Raw genomic sequence first — 14,950 nt, 5'->3', positions numbered from 1 at the left:
GAGCTGGAAGTGTCGGCCAAACACACGTCCTCCAGGTGCCACTGGTGGCCGCCTTGAGAGGTGCAGTTTATGGATGTGTGTTCCCGATACTAAGATTTAGCATTGGCCAGGCATGGTGACTCACACTAGAGATCCCAGCACTTTGGCAGGCCAAGGCAGGAGGACTGCTTGAACCCAGGAGTTTGAGAACAGCCTGGGTAACACAGCAAGACCTTGTCTTTGCAAAAAAATAAAATTAGCTGGGTGTGGTGGCACACATCTGTGGTCTCAGCTACTGAGGAGGCTGAGGTGGGAGGATCACCTGAGCCCAAGGGGTCATGGCTGCAGTGAGCTATGATCATGCACTTGCACTCCAGTCTGGTGGCAGAGTGGGATCCTATCTCAAACAAACAACACAGAGTTGGCTTTGTAATGTTAAGAGCCTCTGCTGGGCTTGTAATCCCAGCACTTTGGGAGGCCAAGACAGGCAATCACCTGAGCCTCAGGAATTCGAGACCAGCCTGGGCAACGTGGAGAAATCCCATCTCTGCCAAAAATACAAAAATTAGCCAGGCAGGGTGGTGCACGCCTGTAATCCTAGGTACTGGGAAGGCTGAGGCAGGACAACCACTTGAACCTGGGAGGCAGAGGTTGTGGTGAGCCAAAATTGCGCCACTGTACTCCAGCCTGGTGGACAGAGCGAGACTCTGTCTCAAAAAACAAGCAAACAAGCAAACAAAAGGACAAACTGATAGGAGGTAAACACCAAATGGAGGAGGTGGAAGAACTCTGTGTCGCCAGCAGGGCACAGAGAGGCACTCTCCATGGAATATTCCATTTGCACACAGAGGCCCATTCCAGAGGGGAACAGCTGGTCCGACTGATTCAGAGAAGAAACTGGCTGGCTGGTACAGCCTTGGACTGCTGCTGGGACGACCACCAAGCGCCCACATTTCTCAAAGCTCGTGGAACCAGACGTCTGCAACCTGGCTGCATGTCCCAGAAAAGGCAGAGGCCCCCAAAGACAGGCCTCCAAGAAGCTAGGAGAAGATCAAACCCCATGGCGAAGTTTGACCTCAGAAACAAAATCGCTGTGCAATCTGTCCCTTTGAGGAAGGGAGGGCTGGGCTGGTGGAGGGGACCCTGAGGGCACTGAGGAAAAGAAGGCCGTGTTCTGTGGAACCGGACTGGGGGTGCAAGGCTGCTGGGTAGCCCAGGACATGTGGGAGAGGGTCTGAGAGCTGGCACCTTGCTGTTTCAACGATGAGGACTGGGAGACCAAAGAGGGCACCCTCTGCCTGAGCTCAGTCAGGGCAGAGCTGGGATTCAGGCCAGGTGTGTGGACAGACTCAGGCCCAGCCCTTCACCCCAAGCTACCCACTGAGTTGAGCAAACTCTAGAGGTGGGGGCAGCCATGCTCAGTCTGACTCTGGCTGCCTGTTACACCTGAGAAGTGCTCCCACATCCCTTCCCCATCTCCAGCCTCCACCATATCTATCCTGGGTTTCTGCAGGAGCCACTTCTACCCTGGTCTCATTGTTATTTTTATTCTTTATTTTTTCAGATGGAGACTCGCTGTGTCACCCTGTCTGGAGAACAGTGGTACAATCACGGCTCACTGCAACCTTGGCATCCCGGGTTCAAGCGATTCTTCTGCCTCAATTTTATGAGTAACTGGGATTACAGGCACCCACCACCATGTCTGGCTAATTTTCATATTTTTAGTAGAGATAGGGTTTCACCATGTTGGGCACGCTGGTCTCGAACTCCTGACCTCAGGTGATCTGCCCATCTCGGCCTCCCAAAGTGCTGAGATTACAGGCATGAGCTACAGTGCCCAGCCCCACTCTGGTCATATTAAAAATGGGCCATTTAGGCCGGGCATGGTGTCTCATGCCTGTAATCCCAGCACTTCAGAAGGCCAAGGCAGGCAGATCACTTGAGGCCAGGAATTCGAGAGCAGCCTGGCCAGCATAGCGAAACCCCATCTCTACTAAAAATACAAAAATTAGCCAGGCGTGGTGGTGCTTGCCTGTAATCCCAGCTACTCAAGAGGCTGAGGGAGCAGAATTGCTTGAACCTGAAAGGCAAAGGTTGCAGTGAGCTGAGATCACACCACTGCATTCCAGCCTGGGCAACAGAGCGAGACTGTGTCTCAAAAAAAAAAAAAATTGCCCATTTATTTGGGCAAAGATCAGCCCTCCTTGCCAGGCTTTGTGGGGTCTGGCACCCACCTCTCTTTCCCATCTCCTTTCTATTATCTGGGCCCCCTCCCTTTCCCTGTGCCAGCAAATCTGCCCTCCTTGTGGTCCCCCAGGGTCCCCTGCTCCTTTTCACCCTAGCCCCTGAGTGTTCATTCCTCCCCACCTAATACCATGACACACACCCCAAAGTGACCTGCACCTCATCCTTCAAGATCAGCCTCTCACCCCCTACCTAGAGTTCTTGCAGAACCCTGGGCCACCTCCTCGCGGCACCTTCCCAATGGGTGGTTGTATTTGCATTTATCTGATTATTCTGTTGGCATCTGGCTCTCTGTGTGGACCAGCGGCACCATGGGGAAAGGAGGAGTCTCGCACACACCCCCACCCTGCACTGTGGGACTCCAGGCCCTTCAGGAAGCCTGTGCCTAGTGGGACTTCACAGATCCCTGGGAGTTGCTGAACAACCTGCCCATCCACGTTACGTTCAGACAGCAAAGCACTGCAGGGCAAGGAAAGGTCAGAGCACTTCCCATCCAGAACTTTCCAGAATGCTCTCCGCCACTTCTCAATGAGTCCCGTGGCCGAGTCCACTGGGGAAATGGAATCAGAGCACCTCCCATCCAGAACTTTCCAGAATGCTCTGTGCCACTTCTCAGTGAGAGTCCCGTGGCCGAGTCAGCAGGGGAAATGGAAACTCCAGCCTGATGGGCAGGTGGTACCCATGGGATCCCACAGGGCTCGGACACACTCCTGTGCGGTGCGACCTTCCTGGGAAGGAGGGAGGGCTGTGGGGGAGCAGGGGCCTTGGGCAGCTCCAGAGGGACTCCAGAAAGCGATGGCTCTCGGGCTGGCATGGGAGTAGTCAACGCAAATCGGCAGCCATCATCAATGTCGCTGTCACCCCCTCAACTGGGCTGGATGAAGAGTCATAGATGCCAACAAAGTCCTGATCGGAAGTTGTGGGAAGGGACACGCTGGCACAGAGTCAAGGTCTGCTTGCCTGATACCCACTGCCAACCCCCTGACCACATCGGTCCCTAGTGCCTGTTTTCAGTCCCGGTGTACCTAAAATGCCACAGTGCCATAGTCAGGTGCACACAGGCTGTGGAGGGAACAGAAGTTTGCACGTAGGCCAGTCCTATTGTGAGCCTGTCTCTGAGAATGTTAAACCTGCACACCTCACCTCCAACGTGGATGGTCCCTGTTATCCTGGGAGGTTTTCACTGTGGCCTGTGGACCCACCATGGATCACCCAGAACCAAGCAGCGCCAACACACTCAGGGTGGGGTGCATCCCTTGGCCCTGGCCCAGAGGGTGTAAGGAAGGCACTTCTGGGGCACGGTCCTCTGCAGAACAGACCCCCTGCCCTCTGACCTCTGATCACGTGTTCTGTTGCAGCGTGACCACAGGCAAGTGCTCAGCTCCCTGCTGTCTGGGGCCCTGGCTGGCGCCCTTGCCAAAACAGCAGTAGCCCCCCTGGACCGAACCAAAATCATCTTCCAAGGTAAGTGTTGTCCTTCCCCATGTGATAGAGAAGCTGCCAGGCGGTCACCTCCTCCTTCATGGCCCCTAAACCATGCTTCAAATTGTTTTTTTTTTTAGATTTATTTTAGAAATGAGGTTTTTCTCTGTTGCCCAGGCTGGCCTTAAACTCCTGGGCTCAAGTGATCCTTTTGCCTAAGCCTCCCAAGTAGCTGGGACTATGGGTATGCTCCACTGCACTCAAATTGGGTTTTTTTAATGTCTCTTTAAAATCCACTTAGAGGCCAGGCGCAGTGGCTCTTGCCTGTAATCCCAGCACTTTGGGAGGCCGAGGTGGATGGATCACTTGAGGTCAGGAGTTTGAGAGCAGCCTGGCCAACATGGGGAAACCCCGCCTCTACTAAAAATATAAAAATTAGCTGGATATGGTGGCGGGCACCTGCAATCCCAGTTACTCTGGAGGCTGAGTCAGGAGAATCGCTTGAACCTGGGAGGCGGAGGTTGCAGTGAGCCGAGATCGCGGCTTTGCACTCCAGCCTGGGTGACAGAGAGACTCTGTCTCAATAAATGAATGAATGAATGAATAAATAAATAAATAAATAAATAAATAAATAAAATAATAAAATCCACTTCAAATCTGTACGAGTTTCCTGGGGCTACTGTCAGACCACAAACCAGGTGGCCTCAAACAACAGGAATTTCTTCTCTCACAGTCCTGAGGCCAGAAGTCTAAAGGTGTGGGCAGGGCTGCGTTCCCTCCAGAGGCTCTAGGGGAGGATCTTCCTTACTTCTTCCAGCTTCTGGGGGCTCCTGGTTCTCCTTGGCTTGTGGCCGCATGGCTCCAATTTCTGCGTCTGTCATCACGTGTGTGTCTGTTTTCTCTCTGTATATTTATTTTGTTGGTTTGTTTTTGAGATAGACTCTCACTCTGTCACCCAGGCTGGAGTTCAGTGGTGTGATCTTGGCTCACTGCAACCTCCATCTCCCCAGTTCAAGTAATTCTCCTGCCTTAGCCTCCTGACTAGCTGGGACTACAGGCACGCACCACCATGCCTGGCTAATTTTTTTGTATTTTTAGCAGAGACAGGTTTCGCTGTGTTGGCCTGGCTGGTCCTGAACTCCTGGCCTCAAGTGATCCACCCCTCTTGGCCTCCCAAAGTGCTGGGATTACGGGCATGAGCTATTGCGCCCGGCCTGTTTTCTCTTCTTATAAGGACACCAATTTGCATTTAGAGCCCACCCTAACCCAGTACAACCTTACCTTAACTCTATTACATCTGCAAAGGCCCTGCTTTCAGATAAGGTCATCTTCTTGGGGATTAAGGGTTAGAATTTGGACACAGCTTTTCGGAGGACAGAAATTAAACCCTTAACAGAAACCCTCACCCTCCCTCCCTAGGGTTAAACAGTCGCAGAGTCCTTTGAAGAGGTGGCCTTTGCCCCCCTCAAACAGTTACCAGTTCCTGCCCAGGGCCCAGAAGCAAGATGGTTACGGCCGGGGCCCTCTGCCCCTCAGCTGTTTGGGAAGAATCTGCAGACTTCAGCCAGGCCCTTCCCACCACCTTGAGCTGATCCCCTACCCTCTCTGTGTCCCAGTTTCCTCCTCCATAAAGTGGAGGCATGAATATCAGCGTCCTCCTTGGCAGGCATGGGCATCCAGTGAGCTGGCAGGTCTTCAAAAGGGGCAGGTCCTTTTATTTATTTATTTATTTTGAGACAGAGTCTCTCTGTTCCCCAGGCTGGAGTGCAGTGGTGCGATCTCGGCTCACCGCAACCTCCACCTCCCGGATTTCAGCGATTCTCCTGCCTCAGCCTCCCGAGTAGCTGGGATTGCAGGAGTCTGCCACCATGCCCGGCTAATTTTTTTGTATTTTTTTTTTAGTAGAGTCAGCGTTTTGCCATGTTGGCCAGGCTGGTCTCGACCTCCTGACCTCAGGTGATCCACCCGCCTCAGCCTCCCAGAGTGCTGGGATTACAGATTTGAGCCACTGCGCCTGGCCAGGGCAGGCCCCTTTAAGTGCACATGAGCAGGTGCGGGGTGTTGTGTTCTTCAGGGAACTGGGGTTCAACCCTGGAGGCAGCAGGCATGCATGCACGTTGCACACACAAGTGGTGGGGGGCGAGGGCTGAGGGAAGCGGGCTGCCAGGCCGTCAGAGGCTCCTGGTGACTGTTTGTGGCCCGTTTTTCTGGGTCTCTCCCAAGAGTGCTCATGGCCCAACATGGCTTGGGTCCCCCATGCCCAAGGGCAGCACAGAACCAGAGAGGGAACCTGGCAGCCACAGGGGGTGGGAGAGGCAGGATAGCAGTGCCTGTGCTGGGGCCCTGGGAGGGGCATGTCCGGAAAAGAGGGCTGACCGCACACGTAGAACCCGCAAGCCTTGTTCTGAGAGCCAGGGCTTTCAGCTGAGGCCCAAGTGCCTGGCGGCTGGGACACCTTCACTGCAGGAGTTTGGGTGAATAGTAGTCTAGTCCAGGGACAGGGAGGGGGCTGAGTGCCAACCCATCTCAGACACGTTCTCTCACTGGAGACCCTCACTATTCTGGGGGTTGGGTGTCAGCTCAGCTCCCATTCCTGGGACAAGATTGGGGGGCAGAGGAGGGCGACTCTGCTAGGGGGTGCCGGGGGTGAGGCTACGCAGACGCGAGGTTCTCAGTGGCTTTTGTGCTTCTGTTTTTTCCAGTGTCTTCAAAAAGATTTTCTGCCAAGGTGAGCCACTATGTCACCGCCCTGGCCTGGGGACAGTCACCACTACCCTGCTGGGCTGGCAGGAGTTAGGCAGGTGATCTGAGTCTCAGGGGTGGGGACAGGACTACCTGTCTTCCCATCCCCAGCTCTGCCTGGACACAGCCCAGCCTGGGAATTCCGGCAGTGGGGTGGGGAGACTCAACAGCTCTAAAATAACCTTTCATGTTTGATTTATTGTTAGAGAGCAGGTGCTACCTTCTTAATAAAGAAAAAGATCAACTGTAAAAGCTAGAATGCCAAACACCAACAGACATGCCCTCGGGCAGGCTCCGAGCTGCTTTGCAGCCTGGTTCGCTTTGCAGTCCCCAGGGATGGAGAACTTGCTGGGGTGGGAGGCCCAGAAAACATAGGGAGGAGGGACGGGGCTGGGGTTGATAATGTCAGTCTGGACAAATCGGGGTGGGGCCCTCACATGGGGGTGGGGGTGTTTACTGTGCATGGAGATGGGGTCACCCCGGCCCCGCCTCCGCACTTTCAGCGCTCTGCTGGTCACACAGGCGCACAGGGAGGGCAGGCAGAGGCGGAGGGATGTTGACCTCCCCGCTTATCTCCAGGAGGCCTTCCGGGTCCTCTACTACACCTACCTCAACGAGGGCTTTCTCAGCTTGTGGCGCGGGAACTCGGCCACCATGGTGCGCGTGGTGCCCTACGCCGCCATCCAGTTCAGCGCCCACGAAGAGTACAAGCGCATCCTGGGCAGCTACTATGGCTTCCGCGGAGAGTGAGGCCCCGCCCTGCCCTGCCCTGCCCCAGAATCGCCCCGCCCACGCCCGCCCCTCTCTCTTTCTTCTGCACGCCCTGCCCCCTGCCCTCCCTATGCCCCGCCCTCTCCGCGTTTTCTTCTCGGTGCCCTGCCCCTAGCCCCGCACTCCCTCTTCCCTCAATGAAACACCGGGAGATTCCTCACCCAGGCCCTCCTGAGGCGCCCCCTGACTCTGTCACATGCCCTATTCTGTCTTCAGAGCTCCTCTCCTTTGCCCGTTTGTCTCCAGACGTTTCTCCACCCCCACACATAAATCCCAGAGAGACAGGCCACTATGCCCCCTGGGCCGCAGGGAAAATACGTATCATTGATTAATTTATGCCAGCAGCGGGGAAGGGAAGGCAGCCATGTGAACCTCAAAATGAGGCCCACTCCAGAGACCCCATCATCTTGGCCACGAGAAAGCCAAACCCGCCTCGTGTTCCTCGGTCCCCACCCCTGTCCCCGCCCCAGCAGAGACGTGCGTGTGCTCCAGGCTGGGCCTCTGTGCATCTGCAGTCCCCTCACTGGCGTCTCGCCTTCTCCCCCTGCCCTGTTCAGAGCTCTGCCCCCTTGGCCTCGCCTCTTCGCCGGCGCACTGGCTGGAACGACAGCCGCTTCACTGACCTACCCCCTGGACCTGGTCAGAGCGCGGATGGCCGTAACCCCGAAGGAAATGTGAGTCCTTACGTCTGTGATGCGCATCAGCCCCGGGGGCTCTGTGTCTCGGGGGCTCCCAGGTCGGAATCCCTCTCTCTATCGGGCCCCTGGGGTTTGCATCTGGGCCTCTGTGTCCACAGGGCAGGCCTCGTGTTTTATTCTGCAGCTGTTCCAGAAAGGCAGCAATTTGTTCTCTTAGCCTGGGGGTCAGTTTCTGCTTAGATCAAAACCAAGAGTCTTCATTTTGAACTGGGCACAGATGCATTAAAAATATGTAAGAATATGGCAGTGGCTCACACCTGTAATCCCAAAACTTTGGGAGGCCGAGGCGGGCGGATCACTTGAGGTCAGGAGTTTGAGAGCAGCCTGGGCAACATGGTGAAACCCCATCTTTACTAAAAATACAAAAATTAGCCGGGCATGGTGACACTCACCTGTATTCCCAGCTACCCGGGAGGCTGAGGCAGGAGAATTGCTTGAACCCGGGAGGCAGAAGTTGCAGTGAGCCGAGATCTAGCCACTGCACTCCAGCATAGGCAAAAGCGCGCTCTATTGCCTATAAAAAAAAAAAAAAAAAATTGTGAGACTAGATTGATTAATTCAGGGAAGATACCATGATCATGAAAAATGTGTTAAGAATAGACCGGGCGGCCGGGCGCGGTGGCTCAAGCCTGTAATCCCAGCACTTTGGGAGGCCAAGACGGGTGGATCACGAGGTCACGAGATCGAGACCATCCTGGCTAACACTGTGAAACCCCGTCTCTACTAAAAAATACAAAAAACTAGCCGGGTGAAGTGGCGGGCACCTGTAGTCCCAGCTACTCGGGAGGCTGAGGCAGGAGAATGGCGTAAACCCAGGAGGCGGAGCTTGCAGTGAGCTAAGATCTGGCCACTGCACTCCAGCCTGGGCGACAGAGCAAGACTCCGTCTCAAAAAAAAAAAAAAAAAAAAGAATAGACCGGGCTTGGGCCTGGGTGCAGTGGCTCATGACTGTAAACCCAGCACTTTGGGAGGCCAAGGCAGGAGGATCGCTTGGGCCCAGGAGTTTGAGATCAGCCTGGGCGACATAGCAAGACCCCATCTCTACAAAAACTGAAATATTAGCCTGGTGTGGTGGCATACGCCTGTGGTCCCAGTTGTTCCAGAGGCTGAGGGAGGAGGATTGCTTGAGTCTGGCAGCTTGAGGCTGCAGTGAGCCATGATCACACCACTACACTCCAGCCAGGCCGCAGAGTGAGACCCTGTTTCCAAAAATAAAAGACAAAAAAAGTGTAAGAATAGAGGCCGGGCATGGTGGCTCATGCCTGTAATTCCAGCACTTTGGGAGACTGAAGTGGGTGGATCACCTGAGGTCAGGAGTTCAAGACCAGTCTGGTCAACATGGTGAAACTCTGTTTCTACTAAAAATACAAAAATTAGCCAGGTCTGCTGGCATGTATCTGTAATCCCAGCTATTTGGGAGGCTGAAGCAGGAGAATCACTTGAACCCAGGAGGCAGAGGTTGCAGTGAGTCGAGATTGTGACACTACACTCCAGCCTGGGCAACAGAGGGAGACTGTCTCAAAACAAAAATAAACAAACAAACAAAAAAAACAAAGAGACAAGGGCTGAGCATGCCAGAGTGCTTCCTGTGGCAAAGGTGGAGTCTAGGCTTACCCGTGCATTTCCCCTCTAATGCCAAAGCTTGGGCGATGGGGTTATATGTCTTGAAGAAGGAAAACATCAACATCCAAACACACCCAGGCCCAGCCGGCTGTGGGAGGAGCCAAGAGCCTCTGTGGCTCCTCCCTGTGCCTGGGAGGCCCAAGTCCCACCTGCTGGGCTGCTCTGTCCTGGCAGGTACAGCAACATCTTTCATGTCTTCATCCGCATCTCGAGAGAAGAGGGGCTGAAGACCCTCTACCACGGATTTATGCCCACTGTGCTGGGGGTCATTCCCTACGCCGGCCTGAGCTTCTTCACCTATGAGACGCTCAAGAGCCTGCACAGAGGTAAGGAGAGCTGGGGGCATGGGGAGGGGACGTTCAGGAAGCATTCCGTGGGGACCGCAGCTCCACCTGGGTCACATAGACCTGGAGACTGGGCAGAGTGGGGTACGACCCCTGGGTGGGGCAGGCTGTAGACCCACATCCAAATCGAGAGAAAACACACTGTGTCCAGCCACCACTGAGGAACCTGGACTCACTGCCTGAAATGCCTATGTGAGAGGAACTCTGGCCAGTGCCATGGCTCATGCCTATAATCCCAGCACTTTGGGAGACCAAGGTGGGCGGATCACTTGAGGTCAGGAGTTCCAGACCAGCCTGGGCAACATGGCGAAACCCCGTCTCTACCAAAGATACAAAAAAATTAGGCATGGTGGCGCACGCCTGTGGTCCCAGCTACTGGAGAGGCTAAGGTGGGAAGATCACCTAAGCCTGGGAGGTCAAGGCTGCAGTGAGCAGTAATCTCACCACTGCACACCAGCCTGGGTGTCAAAGTGAGACCCTGTCTCAAGAAGAAAAAAAAAAAAAGTGACTCTGGGAAGCCCAGTGTGTCACCCAGAGCATTGACAGCCACCTAACATCTTCACAAGCACAAACACAAAGCATATGGGTAAAACCCAGATGGAAGGGAAGTACTCTTGCTTGTGTTGGTATTTGGGAGAAAATCAAAAAGTACAAAGAATGATATCATACTCATACCTGCCACCGCATGTGAACATTTTGCTACATTTGCTCCCAGATATTTTGTTTTTTTTCTTTGTTATAGAGATGGGGTCTCCCTCTGTTGCCCAAGTTGGTCTCAAACTCCTGGGCCCAAGCGATCCTCCTGCCTTGGCCTCCCCCAAAGTGCTGGGATTAAATGTGTGAGCCACTGCACCCAGCCTGCTCCCAGACATTTTTTGTCAAAGAAATAAAATGTTAGGGGTAATGTTGAGGGCCCAAGTCTCTCTCCTGAGGCCTCTTATTAGAAGTGAGGGTTGCACCCCTTAAGACTGCTTGGAAAATACTTCTGTATGTATTTATCTGTGGCATGAACAAAACCATGTCACCTTTCACAGGTATACAAAATGCTCACCCGGGAGTGCAGCTCCCAGCTCAGCTGGTTTGGGGTGCATCCACCAGCATCTGTGCTCTGTTCCGCCTTTTTAGTGTCTGCACAGTGGGCCTTCCCTTCTTGGGGTGCCTTTGGCTGTTACCAGGTTTTCTGTGATCAGCCGACATCCAGGAGCTCGTCTCCTTGTGTGACTATAAAACCCCATTTTTGGTGTTTCTTTCTGGAGTGCTTCCCAGCCCCTTGTCCCCATGTTCTCACCCCACGTGATGCCATCAGACCCCACGTTTTTTCCCACCTGGTGAGCAGATCACAGTGCCTCCTGTCTGGCTGTTTTTTTGAGATGGAGTCTCGCTCTGTCGCCCAGGCTGGAGTGCAGTGGAATGATCTCAGCTCACTGCAACCTCTGCTTCCCGGTTCAAGCCATTCTCCTGCCTCAGCCGCCCGAGTAGCTGGGATTACAGGCTCCCGCCACCACACTTGGCTAATTTTTGTGTGTTTTTAGTAGAGACGAGGTTTCTCCATGTTGGTCATGGAGAAACCCTGTCTCTACCAAAAATACAACATTAGCCAGGCGTGGTGGTGCATGCCTATAATCCCAGCTACTGGGGAGGCTGAGACAGGAGAATGGCTTGAACCGGCGAGGCAGAGGTTGCAGTGAGCCGAGATTGCGCCATTGCACTCCAGCCTGAGCAACAAGAGTGAAACTCCGTCTCAAAAAAAAAAAAAAATTATTTCTCGAATTTGAGTGAAAGGAGCAACCCCGGGGATGAGGCAGTGGGGCGTGTGGGTGCGCATGAGTGCGAACACACGTGGGGGTGCAAGTGCATGTGTGTATGTGCACGCAGGTTGCTCCTAGGGGTGCAAAGGTGCGCGCGCACGGGTGCGGGGTGCACGCCCCCTCGCGGCGCCCTCACGGCCCTCCCGCCCCTTGCCCTGCAGAGTACAGTGGCCGCCGACAGCCCTACCCCTTCGAGCGCATGATCTTCGGCGCCTGCGCTGGCCTTATCGGGCAATCGGCCTCGTACCCGCTGGATGTGGTGCGGCGGCGTATGCAGACGGCCGGCGTCACCGGCTACCCGCGTGCCTCGATCGCCTGCACGCTGCGCACCATCGTGCGGGAGGAGGGCGCCGTGCGCGGCCTCTACAAAGGCTTGAGCATGAACTGGGTCAAGGGTCCTATCGCCGTGGGCATCAGCTTCACCACCTTCGACCTCATGCAGATCCTGCTGCGGCACCTGCAGAGCTAGGGTACCCTGAGCTGCTCTCAGGACGGTGGACCAGTGACCCCTTTGTATTCTGGGCCCACGGAACGGGGGGCGCGCTTGATTCCACCTCAGGAGCCACATGAGGCGCTTTGTGGAACGAGAAGGTGGACCTGAGGAGCCTGGGCTCAGAGTCCAGGTCCAAACGCAAAGCTGGCGGCCCTGGAAGTGCAGTGTTGGGGCGATGGTGTGGGGGGGTCCCGCAGCCCCCCTCCTCCTTCCTCTGCAGAGGCTGGCGCTGCCTGCCGGAGGTGTTGCCCAAAAGGCCCTAGTGGGGCGTGGTCGGCTCCACCTCCTGATCCTGTCTGTCCTCCGACATGCTGCTGATTCTAGTGACCCCTGTCCCCACCAGGCTCAGAGCCAGACCGCGCCTGGCCCTTCTTGTTCTGACTCCAGGTGCCTGCCGGGCCTCCAGGGTGCGGGGACGCCTTTCCTGCAGGCGGACCCTGCCCTGGATGGGGCCAGCCTCGTGATCAGCTTTGGTCACAAATGCAGCCCCTGGACCACCCCACCCTGCCGGCCCTGCCTTCTCCAGTATTTCCCGCGTGGCCACGACTCCTCAGTCACCAGAGCCTCCTGCTGGGAACAGTGTCCCCCAGAGCCTCATGTCTGTCTCTATCCTAGACCCTGCAAGCAGCTGGGTCCTCAAGAGCACATCTCCCCCTAGGGTTGCCTGCCCACCTGCTTTGTAACCTTCCCAGAAGACTCACGCTTGCTCTGCAGCAGGGCTCGAGGAGGCCCAGGCCATGACATGGAACTGCCTCAGGTTTGGGTCAGACCTGCAGCCTGGGGCATCTGCTGAAATGTAAGCACCCAAGCCGCCCCCTTTGGCCCAGAAGCTCCTGCCCCCTGGACCCAGCGTCTCAGTGCCCCAACCCTCTGCCCAGCTGTGGTATACAACGGGTCCCTGGGTCCCCACTTGAGCAGGCATTTGGCTGGGATATGGAGCAATTTAAAGCCCACAGGAGTTGTTCAGTTTCTATGAAATGGAGCACGGGGCACCTGGTAGCCTCGATCTCCCCGAGTGGGAGCCTCATGACAGAGTATAGCCTGGGGGTGGGAGGTGAGGAAGAGCTGAGGTACCCAGGGGAGCTAACTGGTCTCTCAGAGAAGTCCCCCAGGGCCCACCAGATATCACAGGGACTCAGAAACACCCTTCTTTTTTTTGTTTGTTTGTTTTTTGTTTTGGTTTTCAACTTGGCTGACCCCGGGTCTATGATCTATTGACATTGAACCCCTGACCTGGTGCCAGGGTGAGCGTAACGTGAGTGTTGCTTTCCACGGCTGGCTCAGCACACGCTGTGTGAAGGGATCTGAGCTTGTTCATCTCCAGCTGTGACTTCCATTTCTCCCTTCCTTCTGTCCTCCTCCTGTTCTTGCCTTGGACCTGTGGGTGTGCAGACCGCTCTCTCTGCCTTCCTTGCATGTGGCCACCAGCCATCCCTGATCTCGTCCCCAGAGGCCCAGGCAGCCTGTGATGGCTGTGAGGGGTTGTCCCACTGGGTGGGTATCCTTTACCCAGCACTCAGACTTGGCAGGAGAGGCAGGGCAACCCTCACAGGGAGATGAGAGGGCACCCAGCTCACACAAGCATGTGACAGCAATAGGGATTGGGGGTCTGCCCCAGGTGGGTGAGACCAAATGGGTGGATTTGGGGCCACAGGCTAGGCAGGAGAGACAAGGTGTAGGTGGGAGGGTCCCCCAGGCCCTGCTGACCCCATTGTGTCTCCCCGGAGATGGCTCCCAGCTGAGTGGGACCCGGCAGGAGTTGGGACAGTGCTGTCCCCCACCCCTGCACACAGCCAGGCCCTCGAGGCTCTGCGGTCACTCGCCTCCCTGCTAGTCTCTGGTCCTGGTCTGGAGTTATATTTTGATGCCATGAAGACACTGTTTATATCTAATGTTTATATATTTTAAAGATTTGTGCCAAGAGAGTATATTTAATAAAAATATAAATGACTTCTCCTGCTCCTGGCTGTTCTTTGGCTCTGACCCCACATCTTCCCCCATGAACCCCCAAACAGGGTTGAAGTGTTTTTGAAACATATTTGTGATAAACGTTCTGAATAAAAGTCTTGAATAAAGTTTTTAAATGCGATTGTTGTTTGAATTCATACATACCACAATTTTCCAGAAAACACCAGCTGTCCACAAGGGCTTACAGTGAAAAGTAGGTGAACAGTTCCCTCCGCAGGGGGCCTCCTGTGACCATTTTCTCCTGTCTCCTCCCACAGAGATTCTGTGCATACACTCGTCCCATTCAGGATATATGTGGCCACCCACAAAGGCAGGAGGGGCCGTCTCCAGCTGCATCCAGCGCAGCCCAAAGTCTCATGGACTTGAACACGGCCTTCCTTCCCAAGAGCCCTGCACTCTGGGGCTGGCTGAGGCTTCAGGTCTGAACATCAGTCACCATCTGCAGGGGCAGCCACCACAGGGTCTCCAATGGCAATCCCGGCTCACTTCGCCTGCAGCCCGTTGGCCAGAGCAACTTGCAGGGCCCACCCACCACCAGGCCAGAAGTGGGAGCCTCTGCGTGCCCAGAGAGGAGAGGTGGCTGGGCCAGCACAGGCCTGGTGCTCTTGTTGGGGTGGGAGTAGGAACAAGTTCCACTGTGCTGACCCCCCACTGCTCTCCAACCTGCTCACGTGCAGCAGGATTTCTTTTGAGTTGGTCTGTGTTGTACATACTGTTTAGCAGCTATGCAGTTTTCTCCTAGAGGATTCCCATGGTAAAATTCACCAAGGTGGGTGCGGTGGCTCACGCCTGTAATCCCAGCACTTTGGGAGACTGAGGCAGGTGGATTGCTTGAGCCCAGGAGTTTGAGACCAGCCT

At 55.1% G+C, this 14,950-nt stretch overlaps 1 protein-coding gene across 4 annotated transcripts in view; it reads left to right on the top strand.

The window, feature by feature from the left end:
* Positions 1-14,213, top strand: part of SLC25A42 (solute carrier family 25 member 42) — a 48,929-nt gene extending 34,716 nt beyond the window's left edge. For 3 of the 4 annotated variants that reach the window (XM_003915212.4, XM_021930922.1, XM_009193929.4), the window contains exons 3-8: positions 3,582-3,687; positions 6,348-6,373; positions 6,967-7,133; positions 7,716-7,832; positions 9,654-9,805; positions 11,793-14,213. In XM_003915212.4, coding sequence (XP_003915261.1) covers positions 3,582-3,687; positions 6,348-6,373; positions 6,967-7,133; positions 7,716-7,832; positions 9,654-9,805; positions 11,793-12,100 — 876 coding nt within the window. In that variant the 3' untranslated portion in view covers positions 12,101-14,213. The remainder of the gene's footprint in view (positions 1-3,581; positions 3,688-6,347; positions 6,374-6,966; positions 7,134-7,715; positions 7,833-9,653; positions 9,806-11,792) is intronic. The other variant, XM_021930923.1, reaches the window with a different exon arrangement.
* The last annotated feature ends 737 nt before the right edge of the window (positions 14,214-14,950 follow it).

The sequence above is a fragment of the Papio anubis genome, chromosome 20, assembly GCF_008728515.1.
Source record: "Papio anubis isolate 15944 chromosome 20, Panubis1.0, whole genome shotgun sequence".
In the NCBI taxonomy this organism is placed as follows: domain Eukaryota; kingdom Metazoa; phylum Chordata; class Mammalia; order Primates; family Cercopithecidae; genus Papio; species Papio anubis.
This window is presented reverse-complemented; position numbering and strand designations above follow the sequence as displayed.